This window comes from Ammodytes marinus (assembly GCF_949987685.1).
Source record: "Ammodytes marinus genome assembly, chromosome: 5".
In the NCBI taxonomy this organism is placed as follows: domain Eukaryota; kingdom Metazoa; phylum Chordata; class Actinopteri; order Uranoscopiformes; family Ammodytidae; genus Ammodytes; species Ammodytes marinus.
The window spans coordinates 13,237,952-13,265,275 of record NC_137234.1 but is presented as its reverse complement, the minus strand read 5'-3'; the positions used below and the strand labels follow the sequence as shown (position 1 = coordinate 13,265,275).

Below are 27,324 nucleotides of genomic sequence, written 5' to 3'. Positions count from 1 at the left end.
AGATGTTTTGTTCAGGCCATGCGAGTCATCAGTTCTTCAAGAGCCCTCTCACAGTGATTTTCATTGACAAGCAGCACTTCCTTGATTGCACTCTGCTGGAAGCCCATCTCATTAAACTGAGTCAAAAGGTGCAGGAACTCAGCAGCCTGAAATAGAATTTAAGGTAATAACATTAAGTTCTGATAATGTATACCCCTGTTTTATCAGTTATTTTCTTTTGGTAAACACTGACAAGCAGGACTCGCCTTGCTTTCACAGTTCTGAAACATCTCCATGGCCTCTTCCACCTGTGCTTCATCGTAACCAAGCTCACACAGACGGTCACTGGCCACCAAGTACTTAAGGATCTGTAGGTAACAGTACAAATAACCATCATTAGCACATGATGATTTTTTAGGGTAGTAATTGTGCATAAGTGTTGGAGCTAAGCAGAGCACTAATACAATGTTATAACGAAAACAATAGGACTCATGGTTACAAAGGATATATTTTGAGGTGCCGCCTCTTATCATGAACTTGCATGTTTTTAAGCCAATTATCAATGAAGAAAATACTGTTATTGATATTTGACCTAGCATTAATTAAACATTTAAAATGCAGGTGTTATGTCTTCGGTCTACTGTAATATGTGCATTTGTAGAGCAACTCCTGAAGTAATTGTTTTTCATCCAATGTCAGGATTAATAAACGGTTAAAGACGCAATGATTAACAACTTAAAGTGGTACCCACCTTCTCTGGGCTGTGACACCCTGTCTTCTGCAGAGCCAGGATGGCTTTGCGGAGGGGGTAGCCCTTCTCTGTGATGGTTCCAAGTAGCTCTCGCTCCTCCTGGCTGAGAGCTGACAACAACTCTGCTGCCGAGTCAGAGACAAGTCCACGAGAGCCGCCTCTCCTCCGCGCCTGTTGTAAATGGAAGAACCGAAAAATATAGCGGGTCATAAAAAGAAATGGGAAGGAGAAGTTTAAATATTGTTCACAGAGACAGACGTGGTCATAATTCCTGGAAAAATGAAAAATAACTTTTCCAGGCCCAGAAATGGGTTGGAATTAACACTGTTTTGGAAAAGTTTTGAATTTACAAACATTTTCACTAGTGTTTAAAAGGTGTTCATGACAATCCCAAACGACTAAATGTTGCAAAATAGCTCCTTAAGTTGCTGTTTAAAATCTAGTGTGATTGTTTAATCTTCACTAGTATCGCATTGGCAGTTTTTCAGAAAGAGGGAGTAAAGTTACCAAATAAAGGTAAAATGGCATGGAAAAGTTTTTAACACTCATTGATAAACATGTGTGGTAACCGTGGACCCTGGTAGAAAGGAAAGGGGGGGACCTGTCTTTGGTGTCTGATAACAGGCCCTGCAGAGGAGGGTCGTTGCTGCTGCAGCCTGGATGGAGAGGGCTTTCTGCCCACACAGCCCAGTGAACGCCGCCTCTTGGAGCTGCTCTGCTGTGTCCTGTTCTGCTCAGGCGCTCGCACAAGTTGTCTGTAGTCATGGAGCGAAGAAGGGGAAGTTCCTCTGAGGCTCAGAGGCGAGAAAGGCCTACAGCAGTGAGAGGATGGACCATAGTGCATGTCTTTGACTCTGGAGATCGGATCTCTGTGTTGGCTGCTCCGGAGTGGCTCTCTGCCTCTGATGGGGTGAGAGGCATCATCAGCAGAAGAGCCTTCATTGTCCTCACAGTAACCCTCTTCATCCTCTGTGTCAGACACAATGAACTTGACAGTGCGAGGTTGCAGTGTGCGAATGCCTGAGTTGAGGCTGTTACTGCGGGGTCTAGGGCCCAGGGCCCTGACACTCTCCACAGAGCTGCTGAACATGAGCCAGTAGGGCGGGCAGGATGGGGCCTGACACACAGGCTGCTGCCAAGTTAGAATCCATTTCTCCAGGTTGAATCCATACTGCAGTAAAAACATCATTCAGCAAATTACTTTTCACATTTGATTCTTCATAGTACGAAAGGCACGTGTTTTAATGTGTCCCAGAGTAAGCCGTGACTGAGCCAGCAGGCACAAAAAAACCCTTAAACTAAATAATTTGTTTTATGATGTACACTTTTTTGCACTTTACGTGCTGTCACATGCCAATATAATGTCTTGCATCAAAAACGCCAATGATAGAATATTTATAATTATATGCAATTTGTCAAGAAAATGACAAATACAGTGACACACAGATTAATACAACCTGTTCATATGCATACTAAAAATACTTTTAACCATCCCAGCAAATATTCCAAACTTTCATTACCCCTGAAAGGTATCTTCATTATCCCACACCACAATGTAAATGTATACACCTTGATTTTAAATATATTTTTTTCTTTTTGTTTCTGGGCTGTAACTAATAATAGTTCCAACAGGAATTGTTGAAGAATGAGTGTTGTTTTTGTGTGTGTTTTTTTTAATACATATTATAATGAAATTGTGACTATTTCCCAGACAATTAGGTTTATATATATATTTTTTTTAAGAAATTAGTCCCAACAGATAACTGCTACTGGATTGATCCCTGAAAAAAACATTCAACGCATAAGAACTGTGAATGTCGTTTTGGATGTGCGACCTCAGTGTCTCGTAGTATCTCATGGCAGTCTGGTACAGTGATGTCTGGAGCTGTGACGAGCTGCACTTTCTCCTCCAGTGGGCCCAGCCAGGTCTGAAACGGGACTTCCTCCAGAGCGTTCATCCTAACCAAGAAATGGACCAACAAGTAACCTGCATCAGAAGAATTACATTAAGTTGATAAGCATATAGGGCCGGTTTCACAGACATGGATTAAGCCTAGTCTTGGACTAAATGGAATTTTGAATGGAGATTGTCCATTGAAAGTACAATTTAGTCCAGAACTAGTCTTAATCCATGTCTGTGAAACCGGCCCATAATGTTTTAGAGCCGGACCGTTATTGCAATTTGAACAACACTTACCTTTGTCAGGTATTCCCTCTCAGGTCCACAACTCTCCAAAGAATGGACAAGGGTTTAAGAGTGAATGAGTTGTACACCCACATTGTGGTGCGTGATAAACCTCTTCATCACTAAGTCTCTGACATCATCTCAGGAGTTGTTTACCAATAATAACCTAGACACGTGCTGCAGAGGTTCAGTATAAAGAATGGATTATTTTTGATACATTGACAATGTGAGATATACTTTAAATCTTTCATATACTCAATCATTTATTTTAATGACTGCATCTTTTTCCATCTGTTTACGAAACCATATTTCAGACGGTGTGATTTGTAGTTTAACCATGGACTATGAGGAGGATTAGGAATATGCTGAGCTATTGGAAAAAAGGACAGCACTGTACTTTGCAGAGATTAGCTGATTACATAAAGGAGACAGCGTGTGGGACAACATTGATGCATTAATGTCCTGTAATCGGTCTGTTCTGCAGACAAGTTTAAAGGCAAAGAAAATAAATTCTGTACAGAGATATACATTTTTATTTATACATTTTAAACAATCACATATAATGTAAGATTCACAAACTTGGGGGAGGGAGGGGGGTTTACAGGTTCTGTAACAGACCTCTGAAAACAAAGACAAGCAGTTTTGAAAGTTGACTGATAGAAAAGGAAACTTAAAGCAAAAGGAGAATGGATCTGGTTTAATCTCATGTTAAAGCACAAACAGATTATTATTTTTTATTTAAAGAGTACAGCATCGTGGTTCGGTTCAGTCGGGAAGAATTTAAGTAGAGGCTTGATTACAGATCTGTGTATTGTACCATTTAGTAACAGGATTACATCACTAAAGGTTAGGTGAATTTCCAATGCTGGCGGACAAGAAAATAAAAATACCTGTGCTGTTCAAAAGGAATGTCTGACAGGTTTAGAGCAGCATCTAGCTAACTGAGAGAGATTATCAGTGTGATAATGAGTTAAATGTGAACAATGAAGCATGAACGTAAGGTTTAAGGATTCAGTCCTATACATATTGGAGGATATCTACTCCAACACAAAGCAGAGGATATTTTATTAACACTTCAAAGATACCCGACTAACCCGCTACTCCTGCTCTGTGAGACACTCCTTTGACCCAGAGGTCTCTAATGTTAACACATATACATTCCCTAAAGAGTGGGCCAGGTGAGGGCACATATAAATAACCATTCTAGCTGTTTAAAAAGGTCACCCTTATATTCTTACCTGCGGTTTAGTGTGCTGGTGCGTTACACGTCACTATGTGTTCTATTTAGAGGTCATGTCATACAAACTGCTTACAAACGCTACCTAAACAGTGTAGCTCAACATTTACAGCCCAATTTTATTGTGTGCACCATTATTACAATGGTGGCTAAGAAGAAAGACATCGAAATATTGATGTGCTCATGGAATATTATGCCCTTATGATATAAGGCATTACTTGACATGGTAACATCTCATCTACACTTTCTCAGCGCCCGACGATTTCAAGTGTACAGTATGATCCCATAATTTCCATTTGCTTCCCTTGCCATGACAGCCCATCACCACAAAAAGAGAAAACAAATCAACTAGCTACAAATCCTTTCGCGAATAAAATTGCATTATCTTTATATAGATAAAATGTTGACAATCCCCAGGGATTGAAATATTTTATAAAAAGGTCCATCCTGCGAGCGCACCGCTAGAGAATTAACGTCTGATGCACCGGACCAAAGGTTGTTAAACTCTCTTTAGTTGTTCATCATGAAAACACCAGCAGCACTCTCTCACTCTAATGTCCACAGCTTGTTTGTCAGGGGCTTTCATAAAACCCAGAGTTGATATCCAAAGGTTCATAGTGATCTAATGATTTCAGAGACTGTCTTTAGGTGAAATGGGGGACATGTGCTTCAGTTGTTAGCCGCGTCCGCCTGCCGAGGCCAGTTGTCCTCCTCGATGCCCGAGTCATATTCCTCTTCTGCAGACTCCTTGGCCGGAGCTCTGAAATTCAAATGGAAACTCTAGTTCAGGTTTCATGCCACACAACATTTGAGACTCAGCATGTGGGTTGAGAGAAATGTGATCTCTGACATGACACACACGTGTAGCCCTGTCCTGTGAACAGAGACACTGACCTGATGTATCTGGGTTGGGTTTTTCCTAGGACAGCATCTTTGTCCAGCTCGACGCACATGATGTCCGAACACGGCACCTCGAACATGGGCTCTAGAAGGAGCTTTTCCTATTAAGGAAATAGAGGATGTGTTTGTAATATTTTGTAACATCAAGTAACAAGCGAAAAGTCTGATACCAAAATGGTAAAAATAACACACCATGATGGATCTCAGCCCACGAGCTCCAGTTTTTCTTTCCAGAGCCATCCTCGCAATGGCCTTCAAGGCCTCTTCATTCACATTGAGTTCACACTAAAAAGAAACATGCATATGTTTTAGTCTCCAGCTGTTCAGGTAAAAACTTGTGGATCTGATACAGTAAAAAAACAAACAGCAAGTTGTTTCAGGTAGCAGGGAGACTATGATCCAAAAAAGACAGTTTGACAAGTAGATCCATGAGTTTGAAGGCTTATATGATATACTTTTGAGTGGTTTATAATACTGTGAGAGAAAATTATCACAGGGTCAACTATTTTATCTATTATGAAAATAATTCCAAGGTAAACACAAATACAGAGATTACATTATAAACTGATCTAGCAGGAATGTGCACTTGTAGATTGTTGACTAGAATACTCAGCATGGCAACAACTGACCCTGGATTGACTTTTTGCAGCAGAGAAGAAAACAGTGCTTTTGCCTGTTCAAACAAGGCTTTCACAATGTACTGTAGAGTGTATCAGAGCCCTTACTTTGTCCATGCTGAACAGAGCCTGGTACTGGGGCACCACAGCGTTGCGTGGCTCGGTCAGGATTCGGACTAGCGTTACTTCATCCAGGCTGTGCAGAGGAACAACCACAGGAAGACGGCCAACAAACTCTGGGATCATTCCAAACTCGATCAGGTCCCTGGCCTCCACAATCTTCAGCAGTCTGTCCTTCTCTTCTATCTCTGCCATTGTGTCCGAATTACCGCTGGTGTTGTCCAGGTCTGCAGCTGCCGCTGCACGCCGTCCCTGACCCATGTTGGAGGGAGTTCCAAAACCCAAATACTGGAAATAAATCATGAAACACAGGGATCAAGTTAGAGGGGGAAATCGAGACAAAGGCAAAACTTGGCCAAGAATAGGTGTAAAATGTACTTTTTCATTCTTTCTTCGGCTTATGATTCTGTCAAGTCCGTTGAAGGCACCGGATGCAACAAACAGAATGTTTGTCGTGTCCACCTGCACCGTTTCTCCTCTCAGTTTCCTGGAGTTTTTCTCAGGAACATTGACGATTGTGCCCTCCAAGAGTTTAAGCAACCCCTGACACAGAGGGAAACAACACCAATCTAATAAGTAAAATAAAACTGCTGTTGTTTTTGGAACATTTTATTATGAAATAATTGGCTATAAACAAACGTGTAGATTGGGTTGAATACCGACCTGCTGGACCCCCTCTCCTCCAACATCTCTCAGCTGATGGATCCCAGGCACGCTGCCAATCTTATCAACCTCGTCCAGAAACACAATACCTGCACATGAAGAACATGGACAAGTTTCAGTTATTGCACTTACCTGAGACTTCAGTTTACACACCACTACATTTCTAAATAATGTTAAAAAAAGGTTCCAAAGTGAAGAATTCAAAATGAGACTCAATAGTTGCAGGGCAGTGGTAGGTCACAAGTCAATTTACAGTGATGTTTACTGAACTTTTGTTTATCGCACTTTGACTGCAAGTTGTATTTTTAAACTCGGTTTCCTTCCTCTTCCTGCTAGTCTAGATTTATACTCAGATCAAGTAGATAACACAATCCAAACCCATGCGAGGAATATAAATTGAACACGTGATATGAACATTTAAACAGGTTGTAGCTCAATAACACAGTAATGGTAGTAAAAGCAAACATTTAATCTTTACAAGGGTGGAGCATGACTGCTTGGTTTTAACCTTTCTTTTCTTAGTCAAGGTATTTAAGGTGCCCTTTCATAGAATAAAAACAAATGTAAATTCAGCTTGGAAGTGTTTTTAAGTGTGTGTGTAATGTGAAAACTTCTGGGGGTTTTATTGCCAAGATTATCTTAATATATATATTAGCCACTTTGGCTTAGTATGATGTCAAATGCAAGGAAATTCACTCTGGTTTCGATTCCAGTACTACAGGCCCACAGTTTTATAAGCATAGCTTTAATACATTTAATTATTGTATAAACAAAACACATATGGTAAGATTTTAACATGCTGTTAAACATAGTCACTCTGCCCACCTTGCTGTGCTTTGTCCACTGAGTAATTGGCATCCTGCAGCAGTTTGGCAATAACTGACTCGATGTCTTCTCCCACGTACCCAGCTTGAGTGAGTGTGGTGCAGTCGCAAATTGCAAAGGGAACATCCAAACAGCGTGCCAGTGTCTGTGCCAGCAATGTTTTTCCTATGAAATATTAGATTCCCATATTTACAAATGAATTGAATATGATCCGAGTGTCACTGTGCAATATTACAGTTCATGACAATGTTACACAACACTAACCTGAGCCAGTTGGACCTAGAAGTATGATGTTGCTCTTCTCCAGTTTAATCTCAGTGTGTGTGGAGTCCAGGACCTCCCCGCCTCTCTTCTCCTGAGGCGCCTGCTGGCTCGCCTGTTGCTGCATGGATGCTCCCAGCGCATTTCCATGAGGACTGATCCCGGCAATCTGCAGCAGTTCTGCCACGGCAAGCAAAACCAGAAGATTAAGTTTTCAACAAACTAACTGAATGCTTTATATCTATTTAAATAGGCCATGGATCGATGGTGTATGTACCAATAGGTGCATAGTAACAGTTTCCATGTACAGGCTAAAAAGAAATGTGCTCGCTCTAGTGAGTTCCAGTGTTAAGTTACTACATTATGAAATCTGGACTAAAAATAGCACATGTACAGATGTGAATGTAGGTCACTGGGCTACCTTATCTTATTGTCTGGCCAATCAAACATTAACAAGCATAATTGTATTGCTTCAGTTTCTGTAGCAATAGAATTACTTGTACACGTGGTAAATCGGTGAATGAATATGCTATTACCACACCAGAACTAAAAGATGAATTTCTTCCAATGACATATGGTATCAACTGGTGTTCATTTAGTGCCTGACAGAGCTTCAATTGATTTAGTATTTTATAAACTAATTTATTCTTTGGGTTGAGAGTTACATTAAACACGTTACTAGCAATATCTACCTATTTCGTACTAAGGGACCTCAGAGGTCTGTACATTTTGGCATTTGTACAACTCCTAAAAATAATGTCCATTTAAGTAATGTGACTTTTAAAGTGGCCATTTATTGCGATAGCGCTACGAAGGACCAATCACTTACTTGTGAATCTGTATTCATCCTCTCGTCTTCTCATCTCTAGCTCTACGGGGAGAGGATCAAAGTACTCAAATGAATATTATCATTACCATTATGACATTATCAGCACAGTCCTGCAAAACTGTTCACAGTTGCGTGATTATTATTGAACAAATGCCAAATAATACAGCTTATGATTCAAGACCAGTTTTATTATATAATATCAATCTCTTATCAATAATTTGTGTTGATTTTATGAGAGTGTAAATTACTTTGATTATAAAACGGAAAAAGATATTGTGCCATAAATTGTATTGCTTCAACTTGAACAATGTATGTGGTGTTTTTTCCAGCATTGCATTACTGTCAGGTGGAATCGTGCATTTCTGCACATTCTATGTTTACCAGGAGTTCAATTAAAACAGCCTTGTTATTAGATATATAATAAACCTTAATGTTTACATTTAGTTTTGAATTAGTAAATATTTTAAATATTTTGTTCGCTTAGTTGCTTGTGTATGGCCATGTTGCGAGTTAGTAAAGTAGATTCTATTAAAGATCTTTTAAGTTTGTTTAAACTTTTCTCTATCTTGGGCACTTTAAAGAGTTAGGATAAGGGGTATAGTTTTGACTTCAATGATGGTCTGGTTTGCAGGTGTCAAGCAAAAGTGAATTGATCAATGCAAGTGATCAGTGGAAAGAAAAATGATGACATGTGTACACAAAAAATAGTTTGAATTCAATCTAAAAGAAATAAAAAAGAAATAGTATTGCCTGATGCAAAATTTGAGAGGAATTACGGCAACAGGTGGCGGAATGAAGTAATATCTAAAGACGACAGGAATACTGACCACGAGGTGTTAGAGAGGGCTGTTTCTCCACCTCCACCTGCTGTCGACTCCCAGCAGGAATGTTGTTGTAGATGCGCTTGTAGTGATTGTACACTGCAACAGCCAACACCTTTTTTGCATAGGACTGGCCGACTACATACTTGTCGAGGTAGGCGTAAATCTAAAAAGAAAAATAATTGATACTACATAACTGCATAAAAGTATAATAGACTTTTACAACAGATTATACATTAAAGGCTTATTCTGACAACTTTGTTTCCTGCATCTGTCTTTCTCACCTTCTTGGGGGGAGGGGGAGGTTTCTGTGAAAACGCCAGTTTCACAGCCTCTGCAGCAGATTCGGGCTCTTTGTTTAGGCCCTTCTTGGAGTCCGTTTCAGACAGAACCACAAAAAAGTGATGGCATTTCTCACACTTGACAAATCGTGTTGATGCTACAAAAGAACACACAGCACATTTAATACTGAAACACTTCCCAACCTCGCCGGTAGAAACATTTAAAGTTTAAGAGGTTCAAGTTTGCAGATCATTAAGCTGACTGACACTTTCTGTCTGCTGCAGGTTTCTGTTGCATGGTTGTCAAGTGAGAGTTTGGTCCTTGACCTACAGGGAAGATTGCATCTAAATCTACCCAGTGTAATGCTGAGATGTTTTTTTATTTTACAATTTAATTTTAAAGTTCAGAAGATTGAATTTGAATTGAGTTTGGTGTCCAATTGTAATGCACCTAGTGGTCTATTACAAAGCTGCAATCTTGCTGCTAAAGGATACTTGATTACTGATGGCAACACATTGCTACTTTTATGCATCATACAGGTGATGCATTGTCTTACACAATGGATTGAAGTTCCACTATCTAATAATGTTTAGCTTACTCTGTCACTTAACCAACTTCCAGAGAACATGACTGCGATCATTATGTACTATAATCAGAAGAGGAATGGTACACCACAAACCTCCTGACAATGTGCTCATGTGCACAAAAAAATATATACCCAGTTAGCTACAGGTGCAGCAAGTAACAAGAAAAGTTAATAGATTGTATGCAGTAATGTCCGAGAACATTTTCTGAATATATAGATTTAAATTAAGATAGAGAAGGATTTAAATTCTAATGAGGCTGGCCTGCAATGACTATTTATTTGAGGTGACTCATGGTTAGGGGTTACGCAACTTCACAATGTCACACATTTTCACAAAGTAACAAAAACAAACCAGAAATACTTCATTGGAAAGGAAGTTGCTTAAACAATCTTGTAATCCAAACAATAAGTCTTTGTTGAAGGAAGCAGCAGCTTATAAAATCACAGTGATTTTGCAATATGACTCAGAAAATGCTCATTTGAGGACAATACAACAAACACCTCATGTATTTGCAGGTCTTTATTTTGACAATTTGTGTGAGGAAAGGTGGTGGTTGTTTTTGGTGTACTATTTTATAAGCTTTGTGCTTAGTTTTTTCATTTCACAGCCACAGTTTATACCAGAGAAAAATGGTGAATGATTCAATAAAACATTTGAAAAACATATCAATACAGAATCATGGATTAAAATGATAATTTGTTTGTGTGCTGGTTATTCAGCCAATACTCAAATCATCACTTTTTTTATTACTCAGCCTCATGAAGGCTTCCTGGCATTCAACAATGTCAGCAACATTTCTTCTGATAATGCCCGCAATTTACGGTTTGATAAAGTGTTTACATATCTCCTAACCGGTCTTCATTCGTTTTTTTTGTACTACTTTAGAAACAGCTGATTATTACCACCACCATCTGAGCGCTCATATTTTGGACTTCTACCCATGTCAGCTCCAGAGGGTGCGATGATTAAATTACATTTTTTACACCTTCTTGATTTGAAATTTCAACATTCAATTTTCAGCCAAAAGATCTATTATTTAAACGGTTACTCACATACAAAGGTCTCTACATGTGTGCAAGGATCTCCGCATTTGGGGCAGCGTAGCTGGCTTCCCCCCTTGCCTGATCCTCCAGAGCCAGATTGTCTCTTACTCTCACTGATGCTTTTCTGTGTGTGAACATAAATGCATCAGCACATAACACATGACTTCACATCCATCTCTTCCATTTACAAAGCTGTGTTTAGTTCTACCACGTAGGAGAGCTACAATTGAGATTTTTCCACTGAGAGATTACCTTCCCACCATCACTTCCACCGTCCTTTGTTGTCCCATCTTTAGCTGCATAGCAGACAGCAGTCTCTGAAAATGACCTGACCCGTACCCGAGCAGGTAAATGAGTTTCCCGAGACCCAGGACGACTCAGAGAAAACAAATAGATCCGAGAGCAGGAGAGTCCTGTAACAGCAGAAACATCCCAAGTTTTGATTCCTAACATTTTGATTTTAAAACACATTTCAAATGAATGACAATGCTGCACTTTTGCAGCTCTGAAAAACTGGGATAACAAATGTTCACAACTTTGTTACACTTAAAAGACAAATCATTTCATTTAAATGCTTTGGCAAATTAACCAATAAAAAAAATTGTTATTTGTAACCCCAAATATGTACGATGAATTATTCCTTTAAAAGGTTATGAGTAAAAAATAAATAAAAAATAACATGGCTATGGTTCTATAAGTTGAACACACTGCATATTACCAAAGCAACAGTTCAAAGTCAGGGGTTTAAGGTCCATAGTATCTACGTGTGCTGTAGCCATTGCACATGTATTTCTTGTTGTTATTATACATTTATTTTCATTATGCAAGTGTGAAGGTCTTTGGAAGGCACGCTGATGTAAGAAGTTAGCTCGGCCATAGCTAGCTTAAATTAAATACATTTTGTATTTTTGGTGATGTTTTTTTGTTTTTGCTCTTGAATCCAAGTCACAGCTACGCAATTCAACGAAAAGATGTGTACCGAGTTCAAGTTAGCTTAGCCAAAGCTACTTAACATTTAAAGTGCCTATTTCCACCCGATGGGGACATTATGGCTGTCATAACAAACAGCGTTGCGAAAGCTAGAGACTGTAGCATGTAGCACAATGTCATGTAGAGTTGTCCAGCTGGCAGAGTGTGCTTTCACTTTTTCTTACCTCTGTGGGCTGTGTTAAGGAACAACCTGGCAGCCGAGGTGCATGGGCAGGACATAACTCTTCTATTTGGCTCAAAATCCTGGAGAAAAACACAAAGTTAACACGACGTAACCAGGGGGAAGACGGGGTGGCCCAGACTGAGAGAGCCGGAGTCTCGCGAACAAACAGGAGGAGAGGCCAGTTAACGTAACACATTTCATAACGTCACAGTTAGCATTAGCAGAGCAGGTCGTTTAACTGCTGAAGGTGGTCGCCTCTGCAGCTTACTATTATGGAAATTAGTATTTGTGCAAGCAGTTGAAATGTTGCCACGCACGTCAATCTTCCTCACGCTAGCAAAATCAACAACGAAGCTGTCTAGCAGGGTTAAATAAACAGGTAACTGTCGGCTACTTAAGTTAGGCCCAAGCCATAGCAACCTAGCGTTTCTGCCAGGGGTAATGACTGACAGCCAATGTTTCAGTGGTTAAGCTGAGTGGCTTTACCCAAATAAGTAGATTGCAGTGAGGCACGCAACCTATTAATACCAACTTCTTACATTACAACAGAAAAGGGGGAGATTACGTGCCGAATTTACTCACAGAGCTCGATGAAACCAGTCGCGTCTTGACAGCCCCCTTCGAAAACAAAATTGCTAAGTCACTGAAGCGTTTGCTTTCTCTATCTTTTTAGACTATCTCGGGTCAGTATGTCATACTAAGGTCACCGTCCCGTTTGTACAAAGTTAGCAGGTTTGGCTCCTTTCAGGCCGCTATTTCCCAGGTGGGACACGACCCAAAGTGATGTAACAACTGCTGTTATGAACTAGGTCGGTGACTAGCTATGTGCTGTATCCATCCGGCTACAGTGGCTAGTAGAGGTGATTGTATCAGTGTAAACAGTGTAAGCAATATGGAGGCTCCACTACAGTCAATGCAGTTAAACCTATCCGGATACTTTGAGATCTGCTAATCTACAGGAGGAGTTAACCATGGATGGCTTCTGCTGGTGCGTTCACATGCATGGAGAAATTGGGTTGCGTTTGGTTTATCTTCGTAAATGTGAGTTTTATAGGTCACAAACTTTACAATGTGTCATCATTCACGAGGCCTATTTATGCTAATTAATCACATCGTGAGCTGCAATAAACATGTAGAAATTATTAACATACCAAGACATCAGTAGTCCAATTTTTATACTGTTCATACACTTGACCTGCTTATAAATTATAACTTTTATAGATAGATAGATAGATAGATAGATAGATAGATAGATAGATAGATAGATAGATAGATAGATAGATAGATAAAGCACACATATCAGTAGCCTATATATAATCTTTATTGCCCAAAATTGAAAAAGTAATTCAAACAATGAATAGTTATATAGTTGGGTAAAACCATTTTGTCACATAACAGTGGATATACTCTTTTATTTATATTATTTGCAAAAATACACAATCAGATTGTTTAACAATGTGAATCTCAACAAAAGTATATTTTCTCTGTGAAACCAAATCCAAATTTCCCATTAATATGAATTGTGTCATGCTGTGTAAATCCAGCATTGTGTTCTCTTGGAATCAGTAGATCATCAGTAGTCAATATCAAATTATATCCAGTGTGATCTAATAAACCCTTTCCAGCAACTTCCTCTTGTGTCAAAATGTACTGTGTATCAAGATAATCAGGTAAAACAACTTAGATAAAAAAAACACATTTTATTGCTCAATTTACAATGTTTTTTGGTCGTTCTTTTTGGTCAGTTTGAGTTTAACTTTGCAGGTTTTCATGCTGCTGTTTTCCCACATATACAAAAGCCTTCCATTGGGATAATACGACAGCATGGCCAAGATGCCATTAGGCAACCGTAAATCCAAACTTGCATCCAAATGAGTCTCTTTTTTTAAGTCAAAGGCATATGTAACCCTTCTGTCTGTGTCATCTGTAAAATAAAGCAACCCACATACAATGAAAGCATTTCCTGCTTTAGCTGTAGGGTAGTGAGTGTTAATGACGGATTCCACAGAGAATGTGTCAGGGTCAAGCTTTGCAACCATTGTATCATCATTTGTATCTGATGCAAAAATGACCCACAGTCCATTTTCATCCACTGCAAACTTGAAATACGTCTTTGAGTTGTGGAAAAGATAATTCAGGCTGTGATATTTGCTGTGTGCCATGATCAGAGTGTTGGTCTTCTTAGTGTTCAGGTTAAATCTGTAAAAAAAAATATTCATCATGGTTAAGTTAAGCACCAGAAATATCAGAATGAATGAGCTACTAAGATAATAAATTAACAAACCACTTACTTTATAAGTGTTTTTGTTCCTGCTTTGTGGAAGTAAAAGGACTGCTTGTAGACAACGTGACCACAGCCCTGGTAAAATGTCCCGACGTTTATTACTCTCACGCTTGTATTGTGAGATGTAGAAATGTTCCTGTGCTCCACCAAAAGTCGACCTGGGGCAAGAAACGATTCAATGTTCAATCCACAATAACTCACAAACCTTTTGTCACAAATGTTCGACTTGTGGTCGCTAAAAATCACCTGAAAAATGATCGGTGAGCCAGTATCGACCTCCATCCAACTGGGACGCATCGGACATGCAAACTCCAAAAGTGCTTTGCATTTTGGTGGCTTTATCCGAACATTTTATAGCTTTGATACTGCACTCTAAAATAATGAGAATATACAGTATATTTATTAGTTATAATAGATAGATAGATAAATAGATAGATAGATAGATAGATAGATAGATAGATAGATAGATAGATAGATAGATAGATAGATAGATAGATAGATAGATAGATAGATGTTCTAACCAGCTTTTGTCTCTTTCTCATTGGTTGTCACATTGATCTTGTTGTTGATCTGGATACTATATGAAGAGTCTAACAACAAAGGAAGGAAAGGGCTTTTCATATTCTCACAAATCTTAAAAATATAGTGTGAATAAGAGACAGTATTGTTTTTTTTTACCAGTTTTCATAGGTGTATCAAAAATGCTTTCACTGTTATTGAAGGTGTCACTGTTTTGGTCTGCAGAAACTGGAACTGTAAATTAAAATAAAACGATGTATATGTTTTAAAGTTACGGTCACTAGTTTAACTCATAATTCAGAAAAGATTGTTTCCTACCTGTTAATAATTGAACTGCTGCTTCTGTAGCGTTCTCTCTTTTGGTATTGTTCAAGGGGCGATTGCTGTCGTCCCGATGAAACTCTAAAAAATAAGAAAGTAATCTGGTTCACATGTTTTCTTGATACAATCAAAGTTAGGTTCATCTTTACAGTCTTTGTGCTGGGAAAATATTTTTTCACCAGATTCCATTTCTGTTTCTAGAAGTTTCTTGAAGTCAGTAACATTGGAGCCATCTCTGTGGTCGACCGTTGGACGTGGTGTTGGAGATTCTGCAGAGAAAAGATTGTGCAGACATTAAATATGGTTAAAACTTAAAGTCTTCATTCACAAACAGCATGTCAAAAAGGTAAGGTAATAATAACTCAAGTTATTTATTGCAGAGTACTACTAAAAGTTCAAGCTTAAATACAAAAAAAGTTGCTCACCAGTTTTTGTCCATCTCTCGTCGCTAGTAATGTTTAGGTTGTTGTTCTGGTGTGAATATGAAGAGTCTAAAGAAATAATGATTTAAAAGAAATAAAATATTCTTAAGTGACATATTAGTCCAAAACAATAATAAATAAATAAAAACACTTTAACCCATAAGAACCCACACCCATTTCCCCTTAAAGGAAAAATATGGGGGATATAACACAGACCAAGTGGACCACAAAGAACACATTTCTGAAGTTTTTTTCAAATACTACCCCATAATGTCAAAGATCTGTGATGTGACAAATATGTCACATTGGGCGTTTATGGTAAATGTATTCCTTATTTTAAAATGAATCAACATGACAGTTTTTCTGCTTAGTAACCTACATTTGCATTTGTATTTGCATTTCCACAACATATATCAATATTGTGACTTTAACAGTTCTGTTTAACAACAAATTATTTTGAAGATTTGTTTTACGTCACAAAATGCGCAAACTGAATAGAATCACATAACATTGCCTCATTGGATACTGTTGTCATGGTCTGTCTTTGTCTTGTCTTGTTTTGGTGTTCCCTGTGTTTCCTGTTTTATTTTGGTATGTCTGTCTTGTTCCTCCCCATGTCTTGTCAAGTTTCCCTCTTGTTTGATTGCTGCTCCCTCCCCTAATGTGTTGCACCTGTCCCTCGTTGTCTGCCCTGTCTTGTGTGTGTATATAACTCCCTGTGTGTCTTTGTTCCCTGTCTGAGTATTGTACCTGTTGGTGAGTCTGGCCCTGTGTTCCATGTGCCTAGCCTTTTTGCGAGTTTTTGGAAGGAATAAATAGTCTTCTAGTGAAACTGTCTGCATCTGAGTCCTCCTTGCCTGCCTGTCTGCCACTCACCGTAACAGAATACTCAGACCAAGTATGGACCCAGCAGACAGATCTTTTGAGGTCGAGCTTGAGGAGGTAACATTTACCATTTCTTGCCTCAAGAAAGCCCGGGAGAAGGGCCCCACACTCGACCACCGAGAGGCAGCCTTGACGCTGGCACGCCAAGCTGTGGAGCTACAGCCTTGGCTTGGGGAGTCCCTGCCAGAGTGGGCAAAGGGCTTATTATACCCTCCTGAGTTTGTCTCCCAGCTGCCAGCACAAGCCCAAGCCTTTGCCCCTGGTCTCCAGCTACAAGCCTCTGCCCCCGGTCCCCAGCTACAAGCCTCTGCCCCCGGTCCCCAGCTTCAAGCCTCTGCCCCCGGTCCCCAGCTACAAGCCTCTGCCCCCGGTCCCCAGCTACAAGTCTCTGCCCCCGGTCCCCAGCTACAAGCCTCTGCCCCCGGTCCCCAGCTACAAGCCTCTGCCCCCGGTCCCCAGCTACAAGCCTCTGCCCCCGGTCCCCAGCTACAAGCCTCTGCCCCCGGTCCCCAGCTACAAGCCTCTGCCCCCGGTCCCCAGCTACAAGCCTCTGCCCCCGGTCCCCAGCTACAAGCCTCTGCCCCCGGTCCCCAGCTACAAGCCTCTGCCCCCGGTCCCCAGCTACAAGCCTCTGCCCCCGGTCCCCAGCTACAAGCCTCTGCCCCCGGTCCCCAGCTACAAGCCTCTGCCCCCGGTCCCCAGCTACAAGCCTCTGCCCCCGGTCCCCAGCTACAAGCCTCTGCCCCCGGTCCCCAGCTACAAGCCTCTGCCCCCGGTCCCCAGCTACAAGCCTCTGCCCCCGGTCCCCAGCTACAAGCCTCTGCCCCCGGTCCCCAGCTTCAAGCCTCTGCCCCCGGCAAGTTTGGATTGCCTTCCATTACCACAATGCTCTCCAGCTTCCGAGTCGACCTCTGCCTCCAGCAGCAAGCTCCAGTCCCCGGCCTCCAGCAACCAGCATGCTAGCTACCAGCTCCTGAAGGCGCTCAAGCAACCACACGAACACTGTCCAGTTCCTGAGCCCACTACATACTTTCTTGAGGGGACCCGCCCTCTAGGCCTGCCAGGGGAGGCCTGCTTTTCTCCAAGAAAATAGTTTTTTTCCTTCAACCGTTGTGTTTGGTTGTGGCACTTCATCTATCTGCATCACTTGATTCACTAGAGTATGAATCGCCACACCACTCCCTCTCCATTTCTTTTTTGTTGGGAGTGTAATCTGAGTCTTCATCCGAGCTATCGTCGTCGCAGCCTTCAAATTCACTTTCATCTCCCATGATGATCTCAAGTGCATTCTCAACAGTGTAGTGCTTATTCTCAGTCATACATAAGAAAAAATAAAACAATTAGCCTACTACATTCAAATGGGACCAGCATAGGACAGTGAATTGTGTTTGTTTTATTTACAGATATGCAAAAATAGTTTTGTAATATATTTGATCAATAACATAATAATTTATAATTATTTTTTTATTATATATGTTCAAATGTACTTTGAATTGCACAAAAGAACATATATTAATTAAAAATAATTGAAACAGCGTAGCTAATTGAGCGGCTTATTACCATTCTTGTTATTGTGACAAATATGTCACATCAGAATTTCCAAGAATATTTTAAGGCTAAAACCCGATGTGACGTATACGTCACAGCGATATTTTCCTAACTTGTTCTACATTAATTTGTTCATGAAATATGGTCGGACTAAGTTAAATGTAATAAAGGACACCTTATTAACGCATTATAATTGTTAAATGGGTTTAAACTCACCTTTAGTAACAAAAAAAAATATTTTTAAAATGAGCTGGGTCCTTCACTTGTGTGCACATGTCACAATGCAATTTTTGGGAAGTCATTTCCTGACATAGTCACATGACTGTCACATTACCACCACACCAGGACGTTGAGTATATGTCACTTAGGGACTTAATGAGTAAAAGTCAACAAAAAAGCTGTATAAGGAAGATTGTAGGACATTCAAAGTGTGTGTTACGTGGGTGTCACCATGGGTCCTTAATCACTTAAACTGTACAAAAGTGTAATTATGATCTTATACCTGTTTAAATAAACAGTAGCCGTTGTTGTTGGATGTTTATTCTGTTTGCTGCCAACATAACCAGAAAGAGATATGTTGTACATCCATCTATAAATATACATCCCACCTAAGCTAATGTATTTCATTGACAATTAAAATAATTTTTTTTTTCAAATCAGTTTATTGAGTAAGATGACTGGCTTTTGAGGGAAAACTACAGGAAATTAAAGTTAAATTTTTTTCCCCAAAGCTGATACAAAACAGTTTTTCTAAGAGAGTTTTTTTAACCTTTTTTCAATGGTGTATAGCTAATGTTTCTACTGTTATAGGAAGTGTTACTGTTTTGGTCAGAAAATAGAAAAAAAATACTAGTTATGGTCATAATTCAAAACAGAGTATTTCCTACCTAGTAATTTAACTGCTGCCTCTGTAGCGTTCTCTCTTTGTGTATCGTTCAAGATGCTGTGGCTGTCGTCCCGATGAAATACTAGAAAATAAGAACATATTGGGTTTAAAGTGTTTTCTTGATACAGTCAAGGGTAAGGTTTGTCTTTACAGTCTGCCTGCTGCTAAAATGTTTTTGTTTTGTTTTGTTTTTACCAGATTCCATTTTTGTGTGTCGAACTTTCTTGGAGTCAGTAACATTGGAGCCATCTCTGTAGTCGCCAGTTGGACGTGGTTTTGGATATTCTGCAGAGAGAAAGAACAGATGATGCTGATATTAAATTTGATTAAAACTTTCTTCATTCACAAACCGCATGTAATAAAAATCATGCAGTAACACATGTTATTTATTGCTACTGTGATGAAGCTTAAATTCACAAAGTGTACTCGCCAATTTGTGTCTGTCTCTCGTTGCTTGTCAAATGTAGCTCGCTGTTGTTCTGGTTGGAATAGGAGGAGTCTAAGGAAATAACAAGAAGAAAGTATATAATGTACACTTTCCTATTAATTAAAAATGTATAATTTGAGGACTTAAATTGTTATTGTAACTAGTCCAAATATTAATATTACTATTCCCTTTATATGTATCAGATGTCATTATAATCTAATAACAGTTTGAATAAAAAGTAGCAAGTTGACAAATGTTGTTGGATTTTTATTCTGTTTGTTGCCAATATAACCAGTAAGAAATACATCTATCTATAGATATAAAAATGCCAACCGTTTCTTACCACTTCCCATGGTTGTATCAATAATGGTTCCACCTTTATTGAAGGCCTCACCATTTTGGTCCTTAGAAAGTGTGGCTGAAAAAGTAATTAAACGTTATACATAATTGATTATATAAAGTTATGATCACTTACTTTACTCTTAATTCAAAACGAAGGTTTCCTACCCGTTAGTAATTGTGTTGGTCCATCTGTAACATTCTCTGCGTTTGAGTCATTCAGAGTGTCAAGGCTGAAGTCTTTATGAAATAATGCTTTTTCTACAAGATAAAACGGAATTAGGTTTAACATGTAAATACAGAACAGTGGCTGATGTGGCGTAGTTTCAACCAGAAGAGGTCAATAATCAGTGTTGACCATAGATAGTAAATAATAGGTGTTGACCTGTGGAGAGGAAAGGTATTGAATTTTTTTTTTTAATTATGAGCTATTTTTTAAAGATCTGACTTTGGATTGTTTAGTGTTGCTCATGACATTTTGCATCAGAATGTTATTTTTGTTGTGCAATCAGTTACACAATGACTACATTTCCACACTTTGTTTATAGTAGTGTAATGATGCATGATAATGGGTGCTAACTTAACCTTTGCAAAATCAATAATTAATTATATTTTTGTCATAAGCCCTATTTGATATCTCCATATCCATATCTCTATCTTTTGTGAAATAAATCAAGCTTTTGGTAATGAAACGGAAATCCCTATTGAGCAAAAAAATTAAAAATAAAATCAGTAGAGGTTTGTCACAGAAGATGAGTTGCTTACCAGATTCCTTATCTGTTTCCTCATGATTCTCAGAGTCAGTAACATAAAAAACGCCTTCACGAGCTGGTTGTCGTGTTTGTAACACTGTAGAAAGAGAAAGGTTTGATTTAAAAACATAAGCATGGTAAGAAGTTTAGTTAAAATTCGTCTGAGCAAAAAAAATTTCAATGAGTCCCACTATTCCCCACCTGTTAATAAGTTAATTGATGCCTCTGTGCTGGTTTCAAGTCTGTAGTCTGGATGAGGTGATGAAAGCTCTGTGGATGTTGAAAATAGAATTTAAAACCACACATTTTTCAAACTGAATCAGGCAGTGTGTGGTCATACAATATATATTCTCAAACAAGCATAATGGTAGAAGAGTGTTAACAACTGTGGAATACATTTAAATCACTAGATATCTGTGAATAAATGTCTTCCTGCCTCTTCAAATTGATGTTAACTCGATTGTATATACACAACAAACAAGTGAAAAGTTCAATACTGATAACAGAACAGTATACAATAAGACTGGTTTTTATTTTTACCACTTTTCACGAGGGCTCCATTAATATTTCTGCTTCCATTGAAGGTGTCATTGTTTTCAATCCGGTCTGGAGGAAGAATAGCTGTAAAATTAAAAGAGACATTATATATGAATACAAATAATTTTAATAGGGACAATTTTACTTATCAAAACAAAGTTAATACCTGTTAAAAGCTGAATTGGTGCCTCTGTAAATATTTCTGTGGTATCATTTAAGGTTTCATTGCCATACTCTAGACGAACCCAAACAGACTCTAGAAAAAGAAAAACAGTAGGGAGAGTGGGGTGAGTTGTGCCACTTTTTACTCAAAGTGAGGCCTTGACAGTAATGTCTCCAAATAAAATATGTGTGTTTATTTTAGGATGTGATGCATCCCTGGCAACAATTACTTTGGATCTGAAATAAACTGTTTAAGAAATAGAGCTTTTGGAAAAACACTCTCCCTACTTGGTCACACGTTTTTTTTACATGATCAAAAAAGTCAGAACAGTCGCTCACCAGATCCTGTACTTGTTTCTGAATGTGTTATGGAGTCAGTAACATCTCTGTTATTGTCTGGTGGATGTGGTGTCGGAGAATCTGTGTGTGGAGGGGGGGGGGGGGGGAGGTGTAAATGCAGGATATAGTACAGGCATCATGTTTTATTATATAACATTACAGAGGACCTTGAAAGTCTCAAACACCTATAATCTAAATCAGGGGTGTCCAAACTTTTTTCACTGAGGGCCACATACAGAAAAATCTACGAAGGGCCGGGCCACTTTGCAAAAATAACACATTTATCAGGACATGTAGCTGCTCTGATGTTTAGTTTCATAGTGTCTTCGTAAATTGTAATCCTTCTTCACGGCAACACTTTACTTGCACATTAAAAAGATACATCCCCCCTCTTGTTAAATGCCATTAATACACCCAGTGTTTTCTGCTTTTACGTCTAATGTCCAGCTTGGTGAAAATAGTAGCCAGCCGAGATCCCGCCCCTCCAAGGGGGGTATGCCCCCCCGAGAGATTTTTTTAAGTTTTTAAAGTGAAATGCATGAATCTGGTGCACTTTGAGAGGGAAATTAAGAGGCTAAAGCTGAAGAATTTTGTATGAAAAAAAATGTAAACACTGTCAGATGAATTAGAAGCTATTGGAGAAGGACACGTGGATTTTCCATAATAATATTAATTTAAATTAAAATATTATGCAGGGTCCTCTGGGATGGCCTTGGTGCTCTTTTTCTTTTATGGGACATATTTCTCTGTAATATAATGAGTGCATTTAGATTATTTAAAAATTAAAAGGGCCATATTACATTATATTTTTAAAATGTGCCAAGGGCCAATCAATCAGTTTTGACACCCCTGCACTAGTGGGTTAACTAAGAAATACAAAAAATAAAAAAATAATTTTTTTTTTCTTTTTCAAAGGGCCATATTGCATTATATTTTTTAAATCGGCCGCGGGCCAATAAAAAGCGGGCCGCGTGCCGTAGTTTGGACACCCCTGATCTAAATAATAAAGTCATATAATTGTTGCACACTATATGCATTACCGTATGTCTTGTTTGTTGGGGATCTGTTTCTGTTCTCTGTGTCGGTTTCATTGAAGTCGTTTCTGGTCAAAGATGAATCTATCCATGTGGAATACGGAGCAGAAAAGGAAGGGATAACTTATGTGATTGTTTTCATTTTTAAAAGCTTAAATACTGAGAGATTCTTAAATCATGTTAAAATATTCTTAAATTCATATAAAAGTCAATGAATAAACCAAAAGCCTAAAAATATAATAACCAGATTTTTTTTTTGTCTGACATTGGATTTATTATCTCTAAAATCCTGGCTACAATCAATGACAGATTTGCAGATTGATCGTGTCCCAGTGCATGAGATTTGTGTTTCTATGGATGTTTTTATCGTTTATATTTTCAAATTCATGACTTTGTGTCACTTTCCTGGGATATCTGACAAATGAAATGATGTTCACTTCTCACCCATCAACATGTTGGTCTGATGGATTTGTTCTCTGACGGTCTCGTTTGTAACTTCATTAGAACAACAAGCAGGACATGGTGGGCCAGGCGGACCCCTTGGACCAGGAGGACCTTTAGAATATAAACATACAGTAGCTACATTTAAAACTGACTAGCTTAAAAATACTCAGAGAAATAACAACATCAACATAAGAACAACAGGAAAGCACCAGTGTCTAAAACCAATTGAATTTTCCAAATTATAAGAAAATAATACATTTGACCAACTATATTTGGTGATTTGTTCACAAAAGTGGTGGTTCAGTTTGGTTGTTACATCCTACCACAGGATACATGTGTTGAACAAACCATAGTGGCCCATTTGCTTTTCTTGGAACCTCACCAGTGAACAAAGTCATGTTTGTCCCAATAATATAACAGAAAACTACGATAAGAAATGAGCTCTCAGCTTTCCTGATGTAATCTTAAGTACATTTTGGACGCAGTCTGTTAATCACATCATTCATATCAGGTTTAATGATGTCATGTCTCACCCTGACGGAGAATGTCATTGTAGGTTTCGCCTTTCAGACGCGGAGGCCAAGAGTCTCCTTTGGGCCCTGGTTCCCCCTTTTCACCACGGAGTCCTAGTCATTGGCAAGTGTTTTTATTAGTTAACAAAATAAGAACCTAAACTAAAAATAGGATTATCATGTGTTTATTGCAGTACTGTGAAATTTGTTCGACAGATGACCTAACACTTTTCTCTTGTGTTGAATACGACTGAGCGGATCTCAGTGAATGAGTCAAAGATAAAAACATTGTCCACAGTGTTTAACTGTTGCTCAAACAGTTCAAAACAAACAACAAACAGACATGAGTCAGGTGAAATCAGTCCAATTAACATACATATTAATCAATCGCATATGTTTCTAATGTGATAGCTATAGAAAAAGTGAACAGTGACGGGGATTCTCATGTAATTGAAACGAAAGCTGAACAATGTTTGAAACTAGTGATATACTTCTCTTTCGGAGTACATTCATCTTCATCTAGGATAAGTCCCATATTATAAAAAGATGTCTCACCTCTCTTTCCTCGTCTCCCCTCCGGCCCAGGCACACCCTGTGGTCCAGGTGCACCAGCTCTACCAGGCAAACCTAATAGGCAGAAGAACTGTAGTAACACATTCAACTTAGTCTATGTAATTGATGCAGCTAATTAAGGTTTTTTTTACCTGGTGGTCCAGGTGGACCTGGGGAAAATAAAATAAATTACAGAATATTTTACACTAGTCGAAAAAAAGCACCAGAGACCATAAATGACAATGGAGAATGGAGAATATTTATGAAACAAACCTGTTAAACAAAGTCCTCTGGAGCTGTTACAAAGTTCTATGAATGCTTTGACCTAAAAAAAACAGAAAGTGAAGTCAAAGACATCTGTACATTACTCATCTGACACAATATTAACCGGCAAAAAAATGTGCTTATTATAATTTTTTAAGCCAATAATTTCTATAATGTCCAGCTTCTTAAACATAAATGTTTTCTTGTTTTCTCAGTATTCAAGAATCCAGAAAAACATGACATTTATGAAACATTTAAAATACAAATGGTCGCACTCCTAATCATTATTCATTATAAAATGAGACTTTTGACTTTATTTTAGTAATAGTTATAATTGTGTTGACAAACATGGGGCCCAGTGGCGCCCTCTGAAGAAACGCCAGCAGGTGTGAGTAAAGTCGAGGGGAGGAGCAGGCAGCAGTCACGCTCCACTGCTCAGAGTGTTTATCAAAGCAACACTCAGTGGAAAACCAGCATACTCCTTAATCTCTGCAACAGACTCTAGGATTCTTAACATGCTTCTTATCCCAAAAGGGAAAAAGTGAGGAAACGTTTCTATCAAAGATGACAGCTAAGAGTTGTTGGTTGCTTCCCTGTTCCACCACAATCAGAAGTTCATACATCTACTTAAAAAAAACAGAAGCAGAGTACAAAATCAGCTATTTAAAAATTTTCATAAAAAGAGCCCACATTCCAGCCTTACGGGGATCAGAGAGTATGTCGTCAGCATCAGTGTTTCCTTCTCGTCTTGGCTTTGTCTTGGGTTTCTCTCCTGGTGTCTCCTGCTGCGATGGAGCCTCTTCAGTTCTCCAGCAGCCTCCTCTCCGGGCTCTGCGGGCAGGATCCGTGCCTGCAGCCTGCAGCTCTGCGACAGCTCCTGCATCTGGGCGTCCAACCTCACCAGCTCGGCCGTCAGCTCTGTCTGTCGCACTAGCAGAAAGCCTAAAGACGCTAAACTCAGCAGCAGCAGCACACACAGTCCCACCATCACCAGAGCTTTCCACGCAGAACAAACTCCACTCCCCTCCTTCATGTTTGTGCCCTGGTTCCTCCACTGACTGCAGAGTGAGTGATCCGTGGGCTCTGAAATTCACAAGCACATACAGCACATATCTGAACGCATGCCAGCAGATGAGACGTCAGAGAGGGGAACTACGCTGTAAGCTGTGAGTGAGGAATAAACATGTCACAATCCGTCTGTAGCTACAATGGGAACCACATTACTCATTGCGCAACAACAAGCATCTGGGGAACAGTGGAAATCTGTATAGGGCCTAGTAGATTTAGATCAGCTAATAACTGACATAGTTCCAGAATGATGCATCCTGCAGACAGTGTCGTGCTTCTAGAAGTTCTGGTGCTCTTCTTCTCAACATTGTCGCCAGCACCATCCTACACAAAATGACATGGAAGTGGAGTAAATAACATTGTGAACAAGGGAAACATTCTTCGGATCTACAAAAGAGCTCTCAGAGCGCTTCCAGTAACAGAACAGAAACGGTGGTTTCTGTGGATTTGCGTGGGAGTGTTTACTGAAATTTAATAAATGGGTTATCACGAGTTTTATTAATCTTTTTATGCATTTCCAGTGACATACTTTTTATCCACTTGTGTTTGATTGACAACTAACAATAAGGTTTCTCTGTTTCCAAAGAGTTCTAATTACCTAGTTGGGTCTCTACTACAATGAGGAAAATACCCTTTTTGAGCCAACTTGGGATAAAAGCCCCCCCACCCAAACTCCTAAAAGTGAGGCCAGCATCTTGATCAACAGCATACCAGCTATTCAAATGTACTGGGCTTGAAAGACAGCTCATTATAGGCCCACAACCTCTGCATGAACAGTTTCACTTTTTTTTTTTTTTTATCCATGCTAATTTTTTTCAAGAATCGCAACACTGTTACCTATTTCTGAATTAAATCTTTGAAACTTCCAGGTTTTAGGTAGTTGTAAAGATGACATTTTTCTTTCTCTTGTTTCTTTTTCTGATTTGCTGGGTAAATCCCTGCTCCCTTTGACATGGGTCAGTCTGACCCAGCTTGCTTAATTTACCCTTGAATAGCCTCATTGGCTAATTAATTGGACGGTGAGGTTTCTTTCTTTATATACAAAGCTAAATGTGAAGTAAGCCCGTCTACAGACAAAAAAAAAAGAAAATGCAGAATACAACCGGCCAAAGACCTGCTGGTTTTGCATTCTAGTAAATAAACTAAAAAAGCTGTTGAAGCTTCTTTGTAGTTTTAGGCAAGCACCTGTCATCTGGCCTGCAATGTAATGGCACTTGTAACCCCAAAGCGGCAGTGTTTCTAAGCAACCGGTGAAGTGAAGGATTAACCAAGGATTTATAAACACTTGAATCACTGTAATTTATTTGGTAGGAAAAACCCTGATCATCCGTAAAACCAGTAGGGGAACGCTGCATCTCTTCAGACTGCAGACTAACTTATCAGGAGTAGGAAGGAACAGGAACAGTAAGTATTATTCTTTGATTATTTGTCAATTAAGTTTCCTTAAAATAGTAAAAAGATACTCCTGAAGATACAGCTGTAATGTTTAGATGACACAAACCCACCTTGACTTCTGACTCAGTTTAACAGAAAATTTCCTGTATAGTGATTTTTATTGCACTGACGTTAAGCAGAAACTTGAGTAATGAAAAGAAAATTGAAACTCTAACTCACTCTGATGGTACCATTTCATATTCTGTCATACATATTTATTCAGGAAACATCTAAAAAAAATACTAAAGTGGAAGTCAGTTTGGATACACTATAAGAAAAGTGAGCAACTTCAGTTTGTCATGAAGCAAGAATGGAGTTAGGATATATTCTCTATTTAAATCC

General features: G+C 39.1%; 3 protein-coding genes across 4 annotated transcripts; all 3 read right to left on the bottom strand.

Moving 5' to 3' along the window:
• Positions 1-11: 11 nt before the first annotated feature.
• Positions 12-2,688, bottom strand: LOC307251234 (uncharacterized protein; the record flags this gene model as incomplete). Its single annotated transcript, XM_080028554.1, has 5 exons — positions 12-146; positions 246-347; positions 731-901; positions 1,332-1,901; positions 2,566-2,688. The coding sequence occupies 5 exons, from the start codon at positions 2,686-2,688 to the stop codon at positions 12-14; spliced, it is 1,101 nt and encodes a 366-aa protein (XP_079884680.1).
• A 737-nt stretch (positions 2,689-3,425) lies between these two features.
• On the bottom strand, positions 3,426-13,086 carry clpxb (caseinolytic mitochondrial matrix peptidase chaperone subunit Xb). Of its 2 annotated transcripts, XM_080027582.1 has the most exons (15): positions 12,836-13,086; positions 12,255-12,333; positions 11,353-11,513; positions 11,110-11,224; positions 9,473-9,627; positions 9,195-9,354; positions 8,368-8,409; positions 7,542-7,718; positions 7,278-7,442; positions 6,453-6,541; positions 6,168-6,332; positions 5,778-6,077; positions 5,245-5,337; positions 5,047-5,153; positions 3,426-4,912 (listed from the first exon to the last, which is right to left on the bottom strand). In XM_080027582.1, exons 2-15 carry the CDS (start codon positions 12,307-12,309, stop codon positions 4,822-4,824), a joined length of 1,875 nt encoding a protein of 624 aa, XP_079883708.1. In that variant the 5' UTR covers positions 12,310-12,333; positions 12,836-13,086; the 3' UTR covers positions 3,426-4,821. The 2 variants fall into 2 exon arrangements, with proteins under 2 accessions (XP_079883708.1, XP_079883709.1); XM_080027583.1 differs by lacking the exon at positions 8,368-8,409.
• A 478-nt stretch (positions 13,087-13,564) lies between these two features.
• LOC307250149 (uncharacterized protein) lies at positions 13,565-25,533 on the bottom strand. The gene is made up of 25 exons (XM_080027122.1): positions 25,184-25,533; positions 24,490-24,541; positions 24,369-24,386; positions 24,220-24,291; positions 23,686-23,778; positions 23,153-23,263; positions 22,715-22,792; positions 21,675-21,755; positions 21,340-21,429; positions 21,177-21,257; positions 20,838-20,906; positions 20,650-20,733; positions 20,053-20,145; positions 19,889-19,963; positions 19,549-19,617; positions 19,314-19,403; positions 19,120-19,200; positions 15,803-15,868; positions 15,557-15,646; positions 15,375-15,458; positions 15,216-15,290; positions 15,059-15,127; positions 14,784-14,909; positions 14,545-14,695; positions 13,565-14,452 (listed from the first exon to the last, which is right to left on the bottom strand). The coding sequence occupies exons 1-25, from the start codon at positions 25,511-25,513 to the stop codon at positions 13,966-13,968; spliced, it is 2,715 nt and encodes a 904-aa protein (XP_079883248.1). The 5' UTR covers positions 25,514-25,533; the 3' UTR covers positions 13,565-13,965.
• Positions 25,534-27,324: the final 1,791 nt, after the last annotated feature.